The sequence below is a fragment of the Harpia harpyja genome, chromosome 17 (genome assembly GCF_026419915.1).
Source record: "Harpia harpyja isolate bHarHar1 chromosome 17, bHarHar1 primary haplotype, whole genome shotgun sequence".
Classification (NCBI taxonomy): domain Eukaryota; kingdom Metazoa; phylum Chordata; class Aves; order Accipitriformes; family Accipitridae; genus Harpia; species Harpia harpyja.
In genome coordinates this window covers 11,590,517-11,614,823 of record NC_068956.1, presented here as the reverse complement: position 1 = coordinate 11,614,823, position 24,307 = coordinate 11,590,517, and the positions used below count along the sequence as shown (strand labels likewise).

Sequence of the window (24,307 nt, the reverse complement as noted above, 5' to 3'; positions counted from 1 at the left end):
AAAATTCTCCCAACTCATCTCTGATATGATAATTATACACTATCTTCTGTCATGAGACCTAGTTTATGATACGTGCTTTCGGGCTCTTGCACCTCACAAATATCACAACATCACTGTCACATTCCTTCACGTAAAGGTTTCTGAAAACACTGCCAATTTTCATCTGATTTCTGCAAAGGAAAAAGCTATGAAGTGTTCAGCTGGCATGATTTTTCTTTATGTGTAAGTACTTATCTACACTAAAAACTGATGATAAAGGCTACTCTCATTGCTTATCAAAATCTCTGGTTTACATAGAAAGCGTGGTGTCAGCGCTGGGTCTAGCAAGCCTTCCTCATATGAATTACACAGCTAAGTCATTCATACTAGCTGAAGATTTGGCCCAACTTGTATAATTTCCACTGGTGACTAAACTCATATTCATGATGTTTATCTGGTGAAATAGTTCCAAAGTGTTCAGTTAGTCACAAAAAAAGTGTCAAATCCTGCTGCCCCTGGAAATATCTCTCAGTTTTCTTTTGCAAGTCTAATAGAGGCTGGAACTTCTGAAAGGATCAGGGAGATCTATAGCAGCGTACCTCGTAAGTGCTCATTAACCTGGCATGTTATCAGCCACCTCCCTGGGTTCCCGGGAGTCATCTCCGCTGTGATGAATGTTGCTGGGAACAGACCGATGACATCTGCCCTCTGGTCTCTGTTAGTGAATGTGTGGCCGTAGAAATATGCAGCGTGGATATCTATCTCGCTTCCCATGCCAAACAAGTGCCAGGACATGGAAGTGTCAGCACACATCTCCAAGCCGGGGAGATTGCCATAAATATAACCATTAATAGCTAAAAACAAAAGTATGAGATTTTATGAGAGGTAAAAGAGAAGTGCCAAGTGCCTCCGACCCCATTTCTAAGGATGATCCTTTCCTGGCCCAGAAAAGAAACTGTCTGAATGTCCACACTGAATAAGGCCCTCACAGGCTCCTTGATGAAGAGTAACATTTTGAACACACAGCTTACAGCTCTGGATGATCAAATGGCCCAAATTCTCTGGTTGGGTCTGTGAAAAACTTCCTGGGTAATATCAAGATGTTGCAAAGGCCAAGCCATCACCAAAAAGGCCTGATAATGAAGTTAACTTGTTCTGCAGCTATTTACCATGTCTGAAATCTATTTCCTCCTATTCTGAGTCATAAATATACCATTATATGCCAGGCTTAAGCAATTTAGATTTGAAAATGATGATATCAGTCAAATCAGCCTAGTCAGCTCTCTGTTGCTCAGCTTCCACACCTGACAATGTATCAGGACACTAGGAGAATGAAACTCATATTTTGCAAAATATTTTAGCTCCTAAGCTCCATGGAACAACCAAAATACAGAGAAATATTAGGATTTAACTTGCACCAGATCTCCAAATGGCACAAAGTACTATTGGCCAATGGATCTCTGAAGGGCAGGAATGGTTGTTCCATCCAGCCCACCATCCACAAAGCCCTTTGAGAAATGCTGGACTCTTCCAATACAACATCTCAAAGTGCTCTGCAGTTTACTCTTCTCTTTTCACAGCTGGTCAAATAGTCACCAAATGGCTTAAATCTGTTGCCTAAGGTAAAATGCTAAACAAGTGGCAGAGCTGAGCGTGAAAGCCGAATCTCCTTTCTGCAAACTAGTGTGTTGTGCTGTATTTATGGAGAGGCTCTTTATCAACACAGTGCTTCAACATCCTGACCCATTCCTTGCTAACATAGATAAAGGAGAGACATCACAAGGGACAGAAAGTCCTACTGAAATGAAGAGAGCCTGGTCACTGCTGTAGGTCACCATTTGCTCAAGAGTCCTGCTCACCATGCATTCGGTTGCTGGTCAGGAAACCTTCATCCTCTTTGTCAACTGAGGCTGGTTCTAAGCAGAAGGTGTTTATATTCTCATCGAGGTACCAGCTGAAGTTTTCATCTACAATGCTAAACATCAGGGCAAAAGCGTTAGCAGCACCAGTCCCTTCTATTGAGGTCTCATCTGCAGTTCCTAAATTGCAAACGAAAAGGAAAGTGATAAAAAAAGCCTTGGAGGGGATTGAATTTAAAAGTGACAATAACTTTGGAGCACTCGAGGAAATATGGTGCTCTGTCCATGATCTATAGGGCAGGATGAATCTCACCTAATTTTGCTCTTCTAAGGCATCTTGACTCCCCTCCAACAGCCTTTGAACAGATGAGTGCCTCCAGAAGGCAGTTCATCTCATCTAAGTCAAGCTGATATTTCAGGATCTCTTTGACTTGATAGAAGTGCAAGTACCTGCCAATATCTGTGGTCCCATTTTCCCCATCTTTGGCTTACTGCACCTAACCCTGCCCTTTAGTCAGTATCAGCACCTGTGTGCTTACAGTGAGCCAGATCATGGGCCTGATCCAGCCACAAACCAGTGACTTTTTTTTTTTTGGCCAGGAATTAAGAAGAGGCAAGTGGCAGCCTGCATTTCTGTTGCATTGAAGCAACTGGTGAACCATACCCTCAGAATGGCCATCTAAATGTGGCTCACTCTCCACGGACTAACGAGGAAGCCTCAACAATTATCTAGGACTAGATACTTAAATTTAAAAAAGCAGGATGAATATAATCTATTCAGGCTAAGTTCAATACCATTATCTGAGTGACCATTTGGGAAACAACCTGAGACCATAGGAGTGGCGATACTGAGTAGTCTATTATCAACCATTGGCAGGTTTACACTTCATCTAATCGTCTAGTCTACCTCTGAACCCATGAAAACCTTTGCTTCCCCTGTCTCCTATGGAAGGGAGCCCCAGAGCCTTGCTGTCAGTCCTGTAAGGAGCCACCCACCACCGTTGGATGAAGAACTACAGCAGTAGCATCATGCAGATATCCACCTTGATGAATTCAATACCAAACATGCAGTTAACCTGGCCTTTCAGGCTGGGATTGTTTTGAATGTATTATCTCCTAGCTTCATGTATTATTGCATACTTATTGGCTGTTTCACACATTCAGGCAGTTCTGCAGATTTCAAAGGCTCTCCAGGAGAATAAAAATCTGAGATATTTTAATTGTGTGAGTTAAGCTGGACACCAGGCCTATCCTTTCCACATTGAAGTCTTTTTCTTCTTCATAAATAAAACCTGCTTCACTCATATGTTCTATATGTGAAATCAGGGCTGATTTTGTACTGTGGGAGGTACTGGAAAGAGGTGGCAGAGTTACACGTGCCCAGGGGGAGAGGGGGCAATGGCTCAGATGATAAGGCAGAGAGGGCTGGTACGTGGTCCCTGATGGCTCCAGCACAAAATTAGCAGGCTATAAAGTACACAGAACAGGCTGTCACATCAGCTGTTCAGCACACATCCCCGAATGGTTGTGATATACAACTTGTGAGCAAAAATAAATATATAATCCATATGGGGAAAAAATGACGAAGAACACTGGGGTTTCAAATATGCAAATGCCAATGCCGAAGTCACCCGCCCAGCCCTAATTTCACTTCCTGGGCAATGAGTCCTTTGCTTGTCCTGAAATGATCCCAGTTTGGGAATGCTTATTTTTGGTCTCGGCCACAACTGGCTGGCCACAGAGCATGCTGCAGTCCCTCCACCAGCCGAGGCAAATCTGTCGTGAAGCCAAAGGGGAGCAGGAAGGGGGTTGTCCCAGAGCTACAATACCTACCCTGGGATGCTCCTGGAATGGCCCAGCTATTCCTTGCCCCTTTTTATGGGCTATGTAGGGATAGACTCTAGACCATCATGTTTATACCTGTAAGCAAAAATGACTGTTAAGATGCCAAGCTTGGCAGAGGGGCTTGCTTCATCAGTGTTCCTAGCTCAGTACCTTTTTTACAAACCAGCAGTGGCCCAATTAAACCAGATGCAATATCTCTTGGTGTGTCAATGTGAGAATGGTAAATCCAAGTCAAGCAGTTTGAGTCTGCCAAAGTTGGGGAATAATCTTTCCTTACTGGCCATGTGTACGTGTAATTTCCACCGGGAACCACAAAGTCATCCTCTTTGCTTTTACCGCCGGTTCCATCAGGGTAAAGTGCTCCTAATACATTAAAAGAAAAAAGGAAGCTTTTAGCCCCACCCCTAACTATTTTTCTTAAATAAATGTCTAATTTCTTCTATTTTATCACAGATTTATAAAATAATAGTAGCACTTACAAACACAGAATCACTGAGAAATTTTGAAAAAACTCAGAAGTTCTGGTAAAAATGTCAAAAAAATCTCGAGAGTTAAAATCCATTATTTATCAGTAGACAAAGCTTTAAAAATGTGTTAACAGGCTCTAATTTTTCCTCGGCTCTTTACTCTCATCAGCCATCTACACATTTTGTCAGCTAACATTGTGTGTCTTCTCACAGAAAACTGGTGAGAGTAATGAATGTAGGAAAATTCATACAGTCCTCCAACCAAAATACACATGCATAGATTTGGGATTCTGAAAACTAAATCACGCCCGTTATAGCCCTATACAGAGGAAAACATTTACTTACAAGAACTCCATCCATTCAAACAGGCTAGAAGTAGAAGGAAGGAGGGAAGATGCTTTGGTGACTTAATTTGGGAAAATAATTCAGGAAAAAAGACCCACCTAACCTGTTTCAGTACTGGATTTATCCCAGGCGTCGAATGTTTGTGGCAAAAAGTTTTAAGAGACAAGGCTGTTCCTGGTTTTAGTCATCAGCTGCAATTACTGATGAGTTTATGACAGTGTGATCTAAAGTCCTCTGATGTCAATGGCCAGAACAATAAATACTTGGACAAACTTTTAGCCATGATATTAGCTACTCCAGAGGAAAAGGCAAACCAGATTTACCTTCAGACTCCTTGTCATAGAATACCCCGTGCGGATGCACAGAGTATGGGCGGGAAGCAAAGTTTTTTAGATGGACGATAATGACATCCTCTTCTTCTGCCTTCAGGACTGGCCCAAGGAACCCCAGCCAGGCTGCTTTGGGGATTTCCTGGGAGTAAGTGTCATCTGTGAATTGCCTAAAAATAGCCTTTTTGTACACACGTCCTATCCGGTTGGCTCCTCTTGTCGCATACACACTTGCAAACCTAGTATTGGGAAGGGAAAGTAATTTAGAGACAAAAAAACTCCTTTAAGAGTTGATCAAATAACTGGTGCTTGCAGTGCAGATAAATAGTTCCCTGGGACATATCACACAGCTGGTGGAATAAAAGCTGAGGAGTAAACCTGGACAGCCCTAGCAGGGTCTAAGCCCTTTTCTGTACAGTTACAGTCATCCTGCTTGCAGGTCTGGTCTTTAGCATGGTTACTACGAGTCTTCACTTGAGGACCAGCCACTCAGGCCTTTCTGTACAGTTTTAGCAGCTTCTCCCTCTTTTGAAGGTTTGAAACCTCACATCTGAAAGCATGACTGTTCAGAAGGAAAACAAAACCAAATTAAGTTTTTTCAAAAGCCAGTAAGAGCGATTCTAATCAACTCAACTAGTTTGACACCCCAGAATAGTAGCATGAAATATTTTTTGCATGAAATGCATAATTTCTAATTCCAAAGTTTATTTTTATAGCAACTTCAAGTGATGGAGAACACACCATACAGTCAGTGGTTGACATACTATAGCTATTAAATACCTGTTCCCTTCAAATCCTGAACTGCATTTGTAGTCTAATATCATCTAGCTCCACGCTCCAGCCACTGGTTCCCATCAAGCCCTCTCTCAGATCAAAGAAGCCACATACCATCAAGAGTTCTTTTCTATGCAGGCACTTGCATAAGTTTTAATTAATTGACTAAATTGCCACCTACCATTCTTCTGGACAAACCAAGTACACTGACGTTCTTTATGCCACAAATCTTTCCCGAAGCTCTTTTCTGAAAGCTTTCCAATATTTCTCTATCTCTTTTGAAGTCTGAACACAAGAGCTTCACACAATAGGCAAGTAATATTCCAGCTAAAGCCAGAGGTGCTCCCAGTCAATATTTCTTACACAACTGGGAATTAGTTTTGCCCTTTTAAGTATAACATCATACTGGCAACCCATGTTCATCCCGTCTGTTATGATATAAAATCTTTTTTTACTTCTCTCCAGGTTACAGCTGACAAGTATGGTACACATTCTTCATCCCTAAATATCCCACACAAGAAGGGTAGAAATGAACCCCTTTGCTACACAACCAGCAGTGGACTGTATGACCAATTTCACTATAGTTGACAGCTCCATGAGTTTTTGTATCCCCTGAAGACTGTTTGAACTTTTGTGCTTCCTAACAAACTCATAAAAAAGCTGAGCTAAATTTTCATGAAGTACCACTAGCAGAAATATAGCAATTTCATATTTATAGTGAGGTTTTGTGACTGGCCGGTTCACCTGTTTGAACCCATTTTATTTAGGTGCTTTTGTGCAGTGCCAGCAACCTAAGTGTTGGTTGTCACATGAGTTGAAAGGTATGATTTGCTATAATTTCTTCACCATAAGATCCACTACTCCCCCTTTTCAAGCCATCTCTGCTTGACACCATAACTCACAACATCCCCCATCTGTGGTCATTACACCTCTGTGGCCACTGTCTAAACCAGATCCCTGAAGTGATCCAGATATAAAAGCCTCCAAAAAGAATGCTTTTTCACTTGAAAAATGTGCTTTATAACAAGCCAAGAGCTATTTTGGCACAACTGAAAATGTTGCCAATGCTACTGCTGTGGCAGAAACAGTTGGCTAGGATGCAGGCGAAGGGACCGAAGCTTCTCAGTCTACTTCTTCACAGAATAATGTGTATCAGATAAATACACTCCAAAAGCGTGGTTAAGGAATGAGTTGCCAAGAAGTCTGGATTTTCAGTGAATTAGCAGATCTGCAGTAACTGTCTGTGTGCACAGCAAGACCTTGCAAGTCACACCACGCTGACTGAGAAGATACCTTCCACTGCCTGGGGGGAAGAGCTCCTACAAGAGCCCTTACCACAGAGTAGTAAGTGGTGTCAGTAGTAGTGCAGTGTAAATTCACGTGCTTCCTTACCTCATGGCACTGTATTCATGTGGCTATGCCCTAATTCAAATTATAAATTTATTTTAAAAATGGTTTATAAGAAACTTTCTCTAGGAAAAAAATCAAATAGATTTTTTTTTTCAGAAAGTACTTATTTTCAGGAGATATTTTTCAGCAGAATTTTTTCCATTTTCATCAGCCACCAAATATTTTAAATGAGGTGTTGCCATGGCACCGTGCTTTCCCCATGATGACAGTGACCTTATGCCCTTGGCTTTCTGGCCAGACAACATTGCACACTCTCCCATAACTTCACACCCCTGGCATACACTGCCTCGCCTGCAGGAGAACTTCACCCCAGAAAAATGCACTTCTTGATCAGGCTTTTTCAAATGCTTGACATGAGCCTAACTCCTTTAAAGGCATAGATCAGGGATCCCAAAATCCAGTTAGGTATTAAAGTTCAAGAAATCACCCCGAGAAAACCCTGTAGGTTTAGGCACCAGATATTTTCTCAGTGCCTAAAGCCTTGCTGTAGCATCTCTGTTGGCTAGATCTCTGCCTCTCTCCTACTTTAAGCCATCCATGAGTCAGGAAAAGACGACTCTTTAGCGCCAGCTTTCTGAAACGAGGCCTATTCAAATCCTCCCCCTGTTCAGAGCTAGAGCCCACCGTCAGTGCAATGGGTATCAGCTGCGGCCAGTCACAACGTAGCTGATGCTCTTCCGTGCAGGGCATCAAGCAACGCAAGCGTCATGGAGCCAGAAAGGGATTACAGCATGAAAGGAGCAAATTGGCCTCTTGGCCCTGGTTAATTATGGGTTTTGTTTAACCATTGTCCAAAAGAAAACAACCAATCAACTCTGGGAGACAAATCCTACATGTCCCTGATGGCCTTGCTGTTGCGTTACAGACTCAGGCTCTTTCACAGCTTCCTTTCCTTCTAGATCCTCACTCTGCAAAGGGCAGAAGAGTTTCCTATCCAAAATGCCCTGATGTTTGGGAGTTTCTTGGAGTGCAGACACTTCAGCTTCACTCCTCCTTCTGTCTGGGAGGGGTAGAGCCCAGTTCTTCTACCTGTATAGAGACATGTATTTTCAGCAAGTCCTTTTGGTTGCCCTCAGTACCCGAGAACAGAGCACACTGGTGGTTGTGAGTCCCAGTCTAGATGTTGAGGCTGACCCATTTCATCCAGGAGGAATTTTGGGTGCCCATTTCAGCCTTGCAAGTAGCTGGTACCTCTGTGCCTCTTTACAAGTGTTGCTGTGATGCACATTACAGTGCTTAAAGTCCTTTGGAGAAAGACTACCACTACCCCCACTGGAGCTAGTGGTATCAGCCATAGGAAGCTCATAGAAAGAATGCATGTCTGAGTGACTTCTCTGCACTCCCAGGTGCCTGGATCATGGGCATGTGGCCACACTGTGGGGCTGGTACCTCTACCCAGTGCGGCAGTGCAGCCAGCAGATGTGTCAGAGGGAGCTGGCACAGGGTCAGTGCCACAGTCCCTGCTGCTCCATCAAAGGGACACAGAGTTTTGCCCCCTGTCCCTCTTCTTTCTTTCAGTGAGAGCTTCTCAGTGCTGCCAGTGCCAGTTGTACCAGCACATCTCCCACCCCACAGTTCCTTACCACCCGTCTCCAGAGTCCCTCAGAGATTTTCTCAGCTTCAGGACAGTGTCCTGCTGACCTTTCATCTCCTGTCTTTTACAATAGTTCTCAAACACCATTCCCTGTCTTCTTTTGATGGCATCTGCTTCCTTGGGAAACACTTCACATTTTCAGTCACTGTGTTAAACATCCCCTTCAGCTGCATCTCCTGTTTCATTCTTTCCCACCCACTGACTTTCCAATATGTTATTGCAGCAGTGGCTTCTCCAAATGCTGCAATGGTTTACCGCATCCAATACTCTGAATCTGCCTTTGCCTCTTTCTTCCAGTGGTCGCAATGTGCCCATTCTACGGGGCAACCCCTGCCAAAATGGCTCCTATCTGTCATTTCTCTCTTGTCACAAGAAGACAAACCTCCCTGCTTCTTCATGCTCCCCTGCTCACTTCAAACTGCTTCATCCTCCTGGTGGCTTTGTGATATGGCTGCCTGAACCTCTTCCATCTTTCTGGTCTTGTGCAGATGCAAAAGCTGCTCTTCTAAATCTTGACTATCTCCCTCAAACTCAGTTGTCAACCTGCAATTCATGTGCAGAAAGGCGTGATGATCAGCCAGTCCCACTTCTTATAGGAAAGGGGAATACTCCATCCTCTGGAGCTGTACACACACGAGCTTCCTAAATTCCCTCCTTCATCTCCTCCAGTCAGGCCAGTCTTGAGGTTACATATAGAGGTAAGCAGGCTTGTGAATCAGGGCCTAAGAAGTCTTCTTCAGACTGAGAAAACCATGGAAATCCTGCCTTTATTTCTGTGCCTGATTTCATTTTGCCAGTTGACCACTCTCAGCAGTTCTTAAGCTCCAAGAAAATTCGGCAATGCACATGAGTGGGACAGGGAGCTATTAATAGGGAATTAACTCTAATTCCTTAAAAATAAGTATTAACATAATTATAGACATCCATCTCCCTGCAGTGATGAGCACTATGACTCTTCCAAATAAGAGAAAGAGTAAAACAAGAGTGTCATGTAGATTCTACTTCAAATCAAGACTAGACATGCAGATAGCCTGCCTTCTCAGGGTAGGACCATGAGTTAGGGTAGACCATAAGTTAAGTATAGTTTCTACACCTGTTTCTTTTATCACACAGAAAAAGTATTTTGCCAACATTTTTACTGTGTTTATGTCACCTTTGATCTTAAGAAACAGAGCTACAACCTAACAAGTTATTTTTTTCAAGAGGTGCTTACATAAGTACTATAATACAGTGTGCAGTAAGAAAAGGAAAGAGCTACATGTTGTGCTTGGCCAAGCAAACAGCTTCTCAGTAGACTGCAGCCAGATCCCTCACTGATACAATTTCAAAGCCTGCTGAGTTTGTTAGCCACTGTAATCTCTACTGAAAAATCAGCCCTTCGAATAACTACCAGACGTAGAGTCCCAAATTTTCTCCTGCGGTTAACATGCCCAATAGCCACTGTACATTCCTGGGTGCAACTGTAGGCAAATGCAAACTTTCTTTTATTACCATTGTTCCACTAAAGTCCCATAGATTTCACACAGGCAACCATTTAAACAACTATCTTTACGGGTTTGTTCCCTAAAATCTGTTGGTGGTAAAACCTTCCTTACTGTCTACCCTCTTCACGTACTCTGTGGCTGGGTTTATAACAGGTTTTTTTCCTCAGAGTTCCCCATTTTTCCTGTGGCTGGAGTAAGCCAGGACAGTGGCCATGGCTTCAGGCTGCCCCAATCATTTTAACCCCTGGGTCATGTAACCTGTTCAGGGTAACCCTCTGCCAAACCATGACTCCTGTGCTAAGGCCAATGCAATGTCTGTGCTAGAGGAATGGCCAGGGGAGGGGGACCAGTGGTGCCAGCTCACATTTGTAGATGGTGCCCTGACCACAAGCATCAAGCAACACAGTGTGTGTCCTCAAAAGAGAGAGACCCAATGTCCTCGAAGGATGTTTTAGGCCTTTTCTGACCCACACGAGCCACAGAAGAGGTCAATCAAACCCATAAAATCTTAGGCAAAGTTCTGAGGTGTCACTGGTTAAGTGTGGCTATAATGGTTTCTCTCCTAGAATAAACTTCTGCTTCCCCTGAAGTCAATACCAAACTCCTCTCAGGCTTCGTTAGAGCCAGGATTTCACCTCAAATGCCCTTTTGATGTTGACCCTTCCCACAATTATCATCTCCACTGATGCAATTGGGTCATTTGGCCACGTGATGACTTCGCCATTAGTTTAGCATCTGTGACGATAGTTTCACTGTCATTTATCTGGGTGGGATCTCCTCATAGGCACATTGCACAAACCGTGTTTGATGCTGTGGTAACAAAAAACACCCGTTAGTGTTGGTGGGTGCAAGACTTGGCCCAGATAAATGTAGGATTGGTGGCCTAAAGAGAGGGGATAAGCTGTTACATCAGGCTAAACTTAATAACATCTACCACCAGCAGAGCAAGATTTAAGTGTCCATCATATCAACTAGTACCAAATTAATTCAAACGGATTATCAGCCAAACTATAATCCTGAGGGATGAGCCACAGCAGGGAGGGAAAGACTGATGTATGTCAAGCCACAACACCTAGGTGTATTTTTCTCTTGAAAGGCTGTTGCCTGTGTGACCATTAAAGGTAGAAGGCAATGTCTGAGCTCACCCTCCTACTGCAGCAATATTCATGCCCTAACCCACAAAATCTCACTGGGATCTGCAGCATGTCCAGCAGCACTGACAGCACCTTGCACCCTGTGTGTCCAGTCCACCATGGTTTAATGATGTCAACTCTTTCACCAGTTATATCAGGTGGGAGGGGATGTTGAACACCTTCCCAGCTCACCTATACTCAGTGGCCGTAATCTGGATCTGTGATTTCCAAAGTCCTGTCTGCTTCAGAAAATGTCAGCTTAATTTTCAAAGGGAGAACCAAGAGTGAAATGTCTTGATTTCATTCATAACATTCCAAATTATGAGAAATAGTGGAACAGCTTGAGGCTTCAAGTAGACAAGACAAATGGCAGAGGTGAACAGCCTCATTACTCTCTTTACATAAGAAGCACTGATGCACAGCAAGATACTTGCTCTGTGCAAGCAGCAGGCTGGCCCTTGAGCACTGCAGCAACACAAGGCATAATAAAAATTAACCTCCAAGCAGAATAGTTATGTTAACACAGGGCTGCATTTGGGTTAATCACCTCTGACGAGAGGCAGCCTTTTCAGCTCACACCCAGCGAGGTGCTGATGCAGCTCGACGGCTCCTGGCTGGGGAGGCAGCTCACTCAGCACCAGCACAGCGGGAACTGAGCAGCGTAGCCGTGCCTTGTGCCAGAACCAGCTCACCTGATTTCCAGCCCCATGCCTCAGCTACCGAGGTCTCCTTTCTCCTCTTTACTGCTAAAAACTAAAGGCTGAGGAAGGTATTATCGACTTTGGCACAGCAACTTTGAAAATCATCTTTTAAATCTCACTATCTGATCCAGGTAACGTAACACTTTCCATTACACTCTTGCTAATTCAGCAGTTTTATTAAGTAGTGAAGAATAAGTGGTTTTGATTATATCTCTGTGGGCTAGCTGGAATCAAAGGGAGCATTCCTTTATGTATATGCACTGACTCTTTTTAAAGATAATCAGTTTGTCTGCAACCTCTTTATCTTCACTTCTCTATCAATAAAACTGGCATAGTGCCCCATCAGATGGGTGCTGTGAGGATGCATCACAAGGCGAGAAGTGCAAGGCTCAGAGAGCCAGAGCGTTGCTGCTTGCAGAACACAGCTGGCTCAAAATGCATTCCTGTCCCTGCCTAAGAACTGATCCTTAAACTTTGTTTATGAAACTATGTTTTTGGTAATATCCATAGGAACCAATTAATTAGCTGAAAAGTAGCCCATTAGTATAATGCTTTAAATTCACATTAGAAGTTATTCTAAAGAGATAAATAGTCAAAACAGCTATTACTGGTTCACTATTTAGTCCACATGCTTACACAGACACGCTATTATTCCAGAATATAGCACTTTATTCTGGTTCAACTCAATACAGTTTGGAAATGGAGTTAACTAGTTACAAGAATCACTTTATTATTCTGCACGTAAGGAGTTCGTCGCAAACATCTCCCCAGCTTTGAATGTATAGTCTACATTAAAATCCTCTGTGGGTAAACCCTTTGGAATTAACATTCTGTAATTATTACATTACAGCGATGACTGAAGACATAAGCTATCTTCCCTCCCTGTCGTGCCGTGTAAAAGGCATCACATTTATGTCACAGACTTTAAAGTAAATGTGCCACTTGACATTCAGGGAGCACAAAGTGCAGACAGCCTTAAAAGTACAATTTACAGAACAGATTCCAATCTCTCAGTGGTATTGATGTGGATTTACAAGTAGCTGCCCTTCACTTAAAGGTGAACTATTTTTAGTGAGAGGTCTTCCAGTTTAGGGATTGGAGAAAGTTACCCTCTGCTAAAAAGAGTAGGTAAGTGAGAAATTAAAGAGTTTAACACAACTGAAGAATAACCTTTCCAGCAAAGCTTGTTTTCATGGGCTGGGAACAAACTATTACCCTGAATTCTACCTATAAAGGGAATACCTATTGACTTGGATGCTATCTGGAACCTCTAGTTGTTAAGAGCATAAGCACAAATTTGTGTTGAAAAATAAAACTCTTTCTTGCCTCCTGCTTGTGGCAAAATAATTTCCTTTATGAAATCCAGCTGAGAGTGATTCTGAAATTACTGGCCACTAGAGAAAAGTCCGCCATTGCTTGGGATTTCCTGAAAAGTCAGAAAGGACGTTTCCATTTCTAACTCCTGGGACACAGCATCCAGCTCCCAATGTGCCTCCAGACCTGGTATGGACACCAGGATCTCCTCACTCCCTCACAGCTCCCACCCCAACCCCAAGCCTAGACTCAGAGGAAGGACCCCCAAACTATCTCTAGGGCGTCAAAGATATCAATGAAATCTTAAAAATATTCCCATACACGCTTGAAGCCCACGCTGTAGAGAGGCACCAAGGGTCTTTGCCATCCCCATCCAATGTCCAGGCCAGCTCTTCTGGTGTGGGAGGGACACACAGCCAACCCCAGCAGTGCAGGCACGAGAACGGATGCCTGTTTTCCACTGGCTGAGGCACGATTCATCACCGCGCTTACCTACGAACTCCAGTTTCAGCACAGGTGATCACCAGGACTTCAGTGTGACCATTTGCTCTTGTATATTTAAGCACTTATCTAAATAGATTTCCTAAATGGAGGTCTCCATGGTTGCATATATTGCAGGGATATATGGACCACCTGCTTGTATCTCATTTGTAGGTACTATAAACATCTGAATTTTACAATGTCATACCAAGCTCCCCAGCTTTTATTGTCTCACGGAGAGAAAACTTACTATCTTTTGCCAGTTAAACAGACTTCTATGTCTTATTGCAAAGAGCTGTGCTTGATTATGGCAAAGTTGCAGTTTGCCTTTGGACAAGTCCCAGAAATACCTGCATCTCCATGAAGCACACACAGGGGATTTTAAGCCCAGTACCTGACACTTTTTTGACAAATATCAGTTCCTTTATGTGTCCTTCAAATTATCACTTTACTTAATCAACCACGATGGAAGAGAAGTCAAGCAAAGTCTACTCTTGCCTTGAAGCTGAAATCCCGCCTATGACAACATCATCAGAAGAAAAACAAGAAAAAGACCATCTTAAGGCATTCACAGCAACATTAACCATATTAGTCAATTTTCTTTGGAGCTGTCAATACATCTCCAGTTTATCAGAGCCCCCAGTGACTTACTTGTCCTCTAAGAGGTTTTGTCCCGTGATCAGATTTTTCCCAGACGGTGCATAGTCCCAGTTTTCTTCCACAATCCCGAGGTAATAGGTTCTGGTCTTTGCTTCCACCACTGCAAACAGCCAGAGGAACCCAAGAGCGCAAAGGCAGCCACCACGCTGCGCGGGAGGCATTTGTAGTTGTGATTGCGAGGCTGGCAGCGGGCAGGCAGCAGCAGGACGCACAACAGAGAGCTCACCCCTCCCTCCCAGCTCTCGACAAGTTATAAATAAGGAATGGACAGAGCAAAGCTCCTCCTTTTCAGCAGGTTAGGACTGGGATAGGTAGAGAGGCCGGCTATGCAGAGCAGGGCTAGGGAGGAGGTTGCTGTCATGGCAGGACCTTTGCCAATCCTTCAGTGAATGCATAAATTGCTCATTTACCTGTCCAGGCTAGAGCCAGTTGGTGGTTTTTTGGAAGTTTGGATGCTTTTTTGTCCTCCTTTTTCCAGACTATGTGGTGTGGCATATTGGGGCGAGGTGGGGGGGAGGGTGTTTTTGCCATACCTGTTAAAATTTTTTTTAAATTTATTTTTATTTTAACTGCTTTATCATGTCTGAGATTTCTGAAGTTAACATCTTGCTGCCTTCACTGGGTTTTTTTCAATGACATGGCACTAGATTATAATCCAGCATTATCAGAGAGAGAGAATGAATTTGTCTGTACCTCTCCAATTTCTAGGATTTTCTGACCCATTTATTAAGATTGCAAGTGATCTGAATACATTCAGTTTTAGAGTGCCCAAAATGAAGTCACTTTTTACAAACATTTCTGGAAATTAGAGCCTTTGTAAAGTCTTTCCATTTGGACAACTAAGAATTGAGGCACACAAAGATCACCCTTTTATTAACCTTGGTAATTAACGTGCCCACGTAGCTCTCTAGAAACTCAGTCCCTCCCTTTATAGCTTAACTTCCTCTGAGAGGACATCTCTATTACCATCTTGGCAAAGCCAAGTGTAAACCTATATAAGTATGACTTGATAGCATATTCTAAACCACGTAGGAAACATCCCCCCAAAAATCACCTAGGTGGCAAGACACTTTGCAAAATCATACTGCTCTCTTACTAATTTTTAACCAACTAAAGACAGAAATAATTGCAGTTCTGGAATACAGCATTACTCCTAAGACTCATTGCGAGCTTTAATAGTTGTGAAATTCCCCTTTCAGCTCCAGAACCATCTGAGCTCTTCCCGTTGAAGCTAATGGTTACTCATGGCTAGGGGTGCAAGAGGCTTCACAAATGAATTTGGTAACCACAGGTTTGATGTCGTCAGTCAAGACCTACCTTAGTGATGTGAATGTGGTTTTACGTGGCAGTCGCGTGAGGTTCACCCTCTGGCATGAGGCAGCGACAGCTACACGTACGGTCAGCTGTGCTGAACGCCTCTCTCCATCACTGGTGTGCAGATGTCTCTGAAGTCACACAGAGAATAACTCAAAAAGCAGGTGAAGTTCACAGCAGCCCAGCCTCCAGCCACCTGGACCACAGTAGGTCTCATCTAAGTTAAGAGAGAAGGCACACAGGCACACAGACTATCTTACTAAAGAAGCTTTCGGTTTCTTTAGGCTATGCTTTGCATCTCTTTAGCTACAAGGACTGAAAGCCCAGTATACGTGGGTAAGGATACAGTCAGACAATTACAAATGGTCAGCTTAACATAGTTGTAAAAGCAAGAGTCCCTCAGCTGTAAGCTTCTCTCTGGTAGATGCTGATGTTCATTATCTCAAGTCAGTTAATTGATGAACAACGAGAAGGAGAAGTGATAGGACAATACAGATGTTGTACAAACAGATCCTCAGAAGCGGCACCCACACACTTCCTAATAACCTTGAAGACCTTGCTCATCTCGTCATTGTTCTGCTGCAAACCACACGCTGCCCAACCTCTTGGCCTGTCAATCTATACCCTCTCTTTCAAAATACCGATACTTAAAAATCATCTTCCTTTTCCACTGCTTTGTTGTGTCACTTGGTTACTCAAATGATGCCAACCAATAGTACTGTGATTCTAAAAGGCATACTTAGAAAGCAAAAGAAGAGACAATGACTACAGGACAGACAGAGGCTTTGCCAGCTGGTGGCACAGCTATCAAACATGCAACTGCGGTGGGACTGACAGGCCAGCTGGTGGGCTATGAAGCTGTGAAAAGGCCAAGGTGACACTTGGAGGTTAGCAGGATCCCACTGTGGTCTTTACACAGGGCCTGCGACCCTGCAGCCTTCTGCAGTGAATACTTCCATTGCCCAGAGTAGCTTGCCCGGGCAAGCTACAAACTTCATCTCCTGTCACTCAAGCACCTGAGTTTACAGAACTGGGTGCCTGTTATGCAAATATTCATTGTCATAAAGTAGTAAGGGGTTTGCATTTGAATAGGAAATATGTTTATTTAGAGGGTAACGTGCACTTTGAATGAGATTGTGTAGAGTTGAATTGCTTAAATCAGCCATTTGCATGGCATTAGAGATATTTAAAGACCAGGTACAGGGCCAACTTCATCCAGACAGTTCTGACCTTCTGTCTGTTTGCTTTTTTGTAACTAAAGAATTCTGTTATGTGTTTAACATAAATCTATATATATGTGGACTCGTATATCCCAAGCGCATCGAGCTAATGGGGAATAGGAAGGGGGAGTGTCCAATTCTGAGCTGGCACCTGACTGCACTATAGTAATTTAAATAATAATAGTGCTATGTCCTACTTTTTCTATTGCTTCTCATGTGCCCAAGATTGGGTCCTGTTTGGTTTCTTGTTAGAATAACTATTCAAAATTCAAATGCAAAGTTAATTTATTTGTCTATTACCGTAAAAATTATTTCTGTAACAGGAATAATGTGTGGGCATTAGCACCTTATATCAGCAATGTGTTGTAAGTCTGGTAAACGCCTTAGCTTGGCTTCAGCATTTACTAGATCTGGCAACTTGTATACCCTTTGCATCCACACATTAACACTTAATTACCTTGTCACATCATTAAACCCAGGCACATTTACATTCCAGAGAGGTGCTGTGGACATGACTCAGAAAAAGATGAAAGAATAGCTGTTTTGCCTTTGCATCAGGAAAATTTCTGGGAAGCTCCCCTCCGGCAGTGAGGTAATGGGATTAAGTTTGTCACTTCGTTCAGGATCCATTCAGTAAAAGAGTTGGATACTGGTTCCTCTGAGACTTTCTAAAATTAGTGCATGGCTGGGTTTCGAGGTTTTGTAATGAGGAGCAATGTTCATAGGTCTGAAGGACAAACATCTTGAGTACCAGTTTGTGAATGAGCCCTGAAACATCACCAATGGAGCTTTCTTTTTAAGTACATCAGGAATGATTGCAATAATTAGCTTAAATTAATCCACTAAAGCCCAGACTTGTGCCAACTAATGTTAGTGAATTAACTAGAATACCTAAGTTAACCTGGCAATGACCATGAGGTCAATGAAAAAAGATGTTGGATGTGCTGATCTTCTGCAGTTCCTTGAAATTAGGCGACATGAGTTTGGCGATGAGCACTTTATTCAGACTGCCTACTACTGAAACCCAGCTTGCATTCTCCATTGAGCAGATGATGAATTGATATTCAAGCAGATTGACTACCCTGTTCCTTCTGCTTCTTCTTGATAGCAGTAGAGTTCCCATTCATAGACATTCCTTTCCTGGTCCTTCTGCTATGTTGGTTTGTGTCTGCATTGCAATCCAGGTTGGGGAATTAGTCTGCCTGTTTCCAGCATAAGATTACCCTCAGCGGGTATTGCCACCAAACCTGGAGCTGTGCCTGTAGTGACCATCCCAAGGTGACAAAGAGTGCCTGTGGTAAAGCTGGGAACTGAGTTATACCCTCCCAAGTTTCACACCGCTCTTTTAACCAAGCCATCTGCCCCCTTCATCAGTTTTCCCACACTCTCCAGCTGTGAACACATATTAAATACAAAAGCCTCATAGTACATCTGTGAAAAACAATTTCTATTGCACTTTCTAATAATTTTCTGAGTTGCCCTAGTAGTGAGCAGAAGGTAAACCTCATGTTATAGCCTTGGATAATCACACAAGGTGTATCTGAATTATCTAAATCTTTTGAGTTCACACTGGCAGGTTGGAAAGCTCAAAAACCATCTGGCCTCCAAGGCATCCACCACTTCTGCTTGCAATTCTGGATAGCACTTTGGTGAGAAAGGCTTCCTTGGCATGTGCAGCACTTCCCGGGAGTACTTAAAGTCTGAGCACTGAAACTGTTGGAGACAGAAAGACAAAAAAAGCTGCTGAAACTCCAAGAGTAACAAGGACCTGTGATCAGTGAGGATATTAGAAGGGCAGCTGTAGCCCATATTACAGGTGGCCCAGTGTGGATCTGACTCACATCTGCCCAGAAGTCTTTGTGGCAGGATGGAGACTGAACCCAGCCCTGCAGTTTCCCACTTCAGAGCCCGCATGGCTCCCTGGCGTTGCCCTCCAGCCATTTGGGCTCAGTCCATGCACCCAGCTCAGGGTCACAATTGGACACTTACCACAATGGTTGTCTGGAGATCATTAGGGCAGAATGATTTTCTCTGTACATCTCTGTGCAGACACTCTCCTTGCAGAACAGCTACTTTGGTACATTACCAGTTGTGGGCAAATCTTGAGCCGAAGTGTGAAATGGAAAAGTGGTCTCCTGTTGTACCAGAAACAGCCCACAAATCCTTTCTTTTCCATCAGGGGTTTGAGCCAAATCCTGTATCTGCCACACCAACAACAAAGGACAATGCCGTATCTGAATTTAGACTTTAGAGAAACTAATTATACATCAGAAAAAAAACCACTTACATTTGAAGATTGTAATATTGCAATTTGAATATTGCAGTAATGAGAAGGAAAGCATTTAACAGTGTACTGAAAGGAGCTGCAAGTTTGAAGAGATTATAATAAATTGCCAAATAGGCTGGGCAAGTGAAATGTGTTCAGCCTCAAAAGCCATTAAAACAAAGCTAAAAAAACGAAGTTTTGATCCTAATTAAGAGAAGCTTCTTGCATGTATTAACTCATGTAATATCTGCACTGTTAAAACAAGGCTAATACCTCGACAGAACTTCAAGGTACATTATTTATGGGTTTCTATGGTGCTGCCCATTGTAGCACCTAACATGAAAGAGCTTAACTTTATGTCATCACTGTGGGGCAGAGCATGTTTATTAACCCTATTATACAAATGAGGAAAGAGAAAGGTTAGGTAACTTCCAGGCGCTTGCGCAGGAAGGCAGCCCAGTCTCCTGGCTCCCCATCCCGTGCTGGAAGCAAGGCGGCAGCCCTCCTGCCCCACCACCTTCCCTCTGAGCACGGTGGTGGTGGAGACCAGGGTCTCGCGGGACTTTCACTCTGTGTGGGAGTGATGCTGTGACCCAGTTGCATGGCGAAACCCTTTCATACCCACCTTTGCTGCCTGCTAGCAGGAGGGCTAGTGCCAAGGTCCACCTCAGCTCTCCCCTGAGCAGCTCCACTGCCCGCCCAGCCTCCTCCAGCCGCCCCGTGGGCATCACGGGATCCGCTTCCATCACGTCTCATGGCACTGACCTACTTACTTACTCTAGAGGAAATGTGGCCCTTTTGTTTTCCTCCTATGAGATCATTGCCCCATTTTCTCTATGGGCAAATAGGGGAGTTGTGGTAAGAAACACCAGCACTGGAAAACTAACCAGGACTATTTAAAGCAGGTGGCAGAAAGGAAGGTATCAAGCATTGCGGGAAGAAAAGAAAGAAGTGATGTGATTGCATCTGCACAAGTGGCTTCCAAACTGTTGCAAACTCACCTCTGCCAGGCAAGCCATCCCCAAGAGTGTTATGAACCTGCAAATTCCCAGCAGGCATGACACTTTGCTTGGGGTCTGCTGATTAAATGGGAGGGTGTTGTGTGTGGTGGAGGAGCTAACAGAAGTTACCTGCTGTCCAGACAACTTCTTCTGTCCAGTTTCTCTGCCTGAAAAGGAGAAAGTGGGGAAAATGTCACGACCTTGTGGAAGCCTGGATGATTACCCACAGTGAAATGATGTGATTTATGGGATCTGCAGATGACTGTCAACACTTGTAGAGTCTTTCATCTGTGTCTATGAAGTTTTGCAATAAAGAGCAGCCCTACCACTCTTCGGTGACTCTGTTGCTTCCTATTTGAAGAAGCCTATGTTACAGCCAGAGTGCCATTCCTGAAATGGAAACCTTTCAGGTCTAGTATTAAAAAGGAAAATAATTTATACAGAATTAGAAATTCCTATGGAAATGGAGAGTCTATGGAAAAAAACCTCTCTCCTTTCCACCAACCCAATTATCACCTTTAAGAGCTTGCTGTGGTCTTCCAAAACATCATTTGCCTTTGTTCTATCATTCTGAGTTAGTGCTGAATCTTATATAGTCCCTACTGAAAATTTCTTCTCTCTTCTGCCCAGCTCTTGCCCAGTCTCTCCTTTCCCCTGCTGGAGGTGCAGAGCACCCTAAGTTTAACAGAGACATGCAGGAGACAAGATAACTGTGGTTTAAGACCCCAGAGTTGGGTCAGGGCTCTTGGCATCTTTCTTTGCAACTAAGGGCTTGTGAACACTGTGGCAGGGATGCAGCTTGGTAAGCCCGGACCATGCATACAAGACTGAGCAAATTTGCCAACTGCAAAATCAGTTGCAGATCCCTCTCCAAAAGGGGTTATGAAGTGAAAGGCAGCATGGTGCAAATGTGGCTGCACCACCCCTGGGTCCGAGCAGGACTGTTTTTGCATCGGAGTCCGCTTGCATTTCTGAAATCAGGACTAACTTAGACAGAGTGACCCTGGCTTTGCCTGCTCACAGTGATGCCAACATGGTGTCAGCAGAGCTTCCTCCTTTCCCAGGCCAGGTTAGTAGTCCGAATGGGAAAATTCATGAATCACGGCGCCTGAAATGCTTTCTCGAGCTCCTGCAGGACTTGGGGCAGATCACACAGGTCCACAGTCTGTATATTTTGGAAGTAGAAAGTGGACATCGAAACCCACCTTTGGGCACCTGAGAAAACAGCCAGAGCCTCAGAAGTGCTGAGCAACCTCCTCCGATGGAGGTTTCAGCTGACTAACTGTAAGCACTCAGTTAGCCTTCGCTTCTCCTCATGTGTGCTCATCTGCAAAGTGGGGATCATTATATCTGACTCCCTCTCCAGGTATTTGGAAGCTAATTTAGTTAATGCTTGTCAAGCACTTTAAGGTCTTCAGATGAAAGGAGCCGCAGATAGGCAAAGCATTGCTATTACTATTAATTATTTCTATTGTGCAAGTAGACATGAAAGCAGCAAGGGTGATGATTACTTGCTTCCTTTACAAGCCGGCAAGACACAGTGCAAATAAATACACAGACAGGGACCCTCCCTGCCCTGCAGTGCTCCTAATCTTACCCAGATAAACCAGACAAAGAGCAAGGAAAGGAGCACAGACCCAAAGAAAAGCAATGCATGTAGTGACTTACCTCACACAGGGATTTTTTGCAACAGTTGCTTTTTAAAAGAAGTGCCATGTTAGCCAAAAAGCACGTATCACTGTTCTGCGTTATTTAAAAACCACAAGTCAGGCTCTCAAAAAAGGCAGGGTTTTTTTACAAAAGATTGTAAATGCTAGTTCTTATTTGGCCTCTGATTTTTTAGCAGTTCAAGCTTTGAAGTTTTTCTCTGTAGCCATGAGGACTGAAAATATTTCACTCATGAAAAAAGTCAAAATTCTCAAAGAACAAGTTGAAGTATGTGGATATGTAAGACAAATTCCTGGTGGTAACAGGTTGCTGTCAGTCAGCTGCTCAGCAGGAAGGAGATGAGCATGGGGTTGGTGGCGGATCATCCCTCTTCCCTCCCAGGCACCCAGTGAGTCTCTCACAATTAGTTTTCATTCTCCCCAAGGTGCCAGGGGCTGGGTGCACACCACAGAGGAGTTTACATACAGTGATGAGATGCTCTGCAGTAATTTGTTCCTTTATCTAATGCCTGACTAGACAGGCAGATGGATAGAGGAGTAAAAAAACCAAGTGGCTCCCAGCCAGATGCTGAAACCTCTCACGCGTGGCTGCGAAAGGGCTGGCGCTGGCTCAGCAGAAGGGGTGGGAAGCATGACCAAGGCCAGCGGTGTAGCGGGACTGGGATGCTCTGGGGTGAGATGTGATGATCTAAGCCATCCCACCTTTCCTTCAGAGCGTGAAGGGTCGCGGAGGCAGATCCTGGGTCAGGGAGTACCAGGCTAGCCCAGCAGTTGGGCATCTGCATCCCTCACCTCCCTCCGGGGCAGTTTCAGCCCATGAGTGGAAGGAGGTTGTAGCTGGATCTGCAATGTCCTGGGTGAATCCAGCAACTGCTGAACCTTCCTCTGACTGCTGTATGAGTCCAAATGGTTTTCTTGTTTGCTTTTTCACAAGTAAAAGCATCCAGTTCATTTAATATCAGCTGGTGAACAGGCTTGGGACAACCTCAGCTGTATTTTTTTGGTGAGATTATCGTGGGGTGAGGATGCCTGATGCAAGCTCCCACCAGACATGCACTGTTATAAAACTATTAAACTGCTCTTAAAAGAATCCCAGCCTCTTTCAGAAAGCAATTCTTGCAAGGAAGAGGCAGCAGTGTTTCTGGCAGTTCATAGGGAAGTGCATTCTTATCTCATAATAGCTATATACAGTAATACAAGCATCTTAAGGATACCAAAAATAGGTTTAAAATGCTGAACCAGCTGTCCTCCATGCACTGCTTCAGCTTTCCAAGTCAGCATTTCATCCCTGGGCTCTCACCAAGCTCCCTCTAATGGCCACAGACATCCCGTTTCATTGCCTCCCTGTGCCACCGGTGGGGCAAGACACAGGCACGATGCCCCAGAGATGCACAGGGTGAGATGTGCCTACTGGAGGAGGCCCTCCAGGTTTTTATTTTTTTAATGTGGGTGGGTTCATCTCTCACCTAGCTCTTTTATGATCCTGTCTCCACCCCGCATCTTCCCTCTCAACACTTCCCCAGGTTCTTGCCTTTCTCCCTGGCCTCTGGAGACCTGCCATCATCGCAGAGTTAACGAACGTCCTGCCCTTAGCTCAGGTTAGGCCCACACCTTAATACAAAGAATGGATTACACCACCGAGGAATGACAGCAGCATATGCCAGACAGTTTCTTCATCTTTTTAAGTCTAGCTTTTTGATGTCTTCCTCATGCCGGCTGCGGAGGAGCTGCGGACTCAAGCCAGCTCTGCTACAGGGACCAAGGACCAAGCCCCATGGCGGCACAGTGCCACCGCTGCTAACGTGAGCACGGTGCTCGGTGCAAAGGGCAGTGCAGCTGCCCCTAAGCCACACCAGCGCGGTGCTGCTATCCCTCTCTGAGGTATCACAGTCCTTCACAGAGCCACACAATTACAGAGCGGCTGAGGTTGGCAGGGACCTCTGGAGGTCTGGTCCAACCCCCCTGCTCAAGCAAGGCCATCTGGAGAAGGTTGCCCAGGACCATGCCCAGATGGCTTTTGAATATTTTCAAGGATGGAGACGATATATCTCCAAGGATGGAGACAGACAGTTCACACCTTTTCAGAAAGGACCCTTAATTATGTCTCCCTTTGGTACCTAATTTTAGACCACAAACAAAAATGCCTGCAGGCCACCTTCCTCAACATCCCCTCACCCTCAAAAAAGCCTTGAAACTGCCTTCCAGTGGACATAGGAGTGGAAAAGTACAAATAGTTTGAAGATGGACATTGCTTCATTTCTGGGAAAATTTTGTGACGCGGTTGTCTGTGCAAGCAGAGAATCCCTTTCAGAAACTCAAGCAGTGCTAAGAAATGTCCAAAAGCACTTCCCACTTTGGGAAATATTGCCCTAATTGCCTCGGGCCTTCTGCTAAATAAGATATGTGGAGATTTAAAATACTATTCTGTTCCACAGTGGGCCCAAACTAACAACCTCAGGGTCAGC

At 44.1% G+C, this 24,307-nt stretch overlaps 1 protein-coding gene across 2 annotated transcripts in view; it reads right to left on the bottom strand.

Annotated features, from left to right (window-relative positions):
• Positions 1 to 14,601, bottom strand: part of HEPHL1 (hephaestin like 1) — a 36,869-nt gene extending 22,268 nt beyond the window's left edge. The window contains exons 1-5 of one of the 2 annotated variants that reach the window (XM_052812961.1): positions 14,366 to 14,601; positions 4,819 to 5,063; positions 3,834 to 4,046; positions 1,839 to 2,018; positions 579 to 833 (exon numbers count right to left, since the gene is read on the bottom strand). In XM_052812961.1, the coding sequence (XP_052668921.1) occupies positions 579 to 833; positions 1,839 to 2,018; positions 3,834 to 4,046; positions 4,819 to 5,063; positions 14,366 to 14,535 (1,063 nt within the window). In that variant the 5' untranslated portion in view covers positions 14,536 to 14,601. Of the gene's footprint in view, positions 1 to 578; positions 834 to 1,838; positions 2,019 to 3,671; positions 3,759 to 3,833; positions 4,047 to 4,818; positions 5,064 to 14,365 lie in introns of those variants that run through there. The other variant, XM_052812962.1, reaches the window with a different exon arrangement.
• Between the last annotated feature and the right edge of the window lie 9,706 nt (positions 14,602 to 24,307).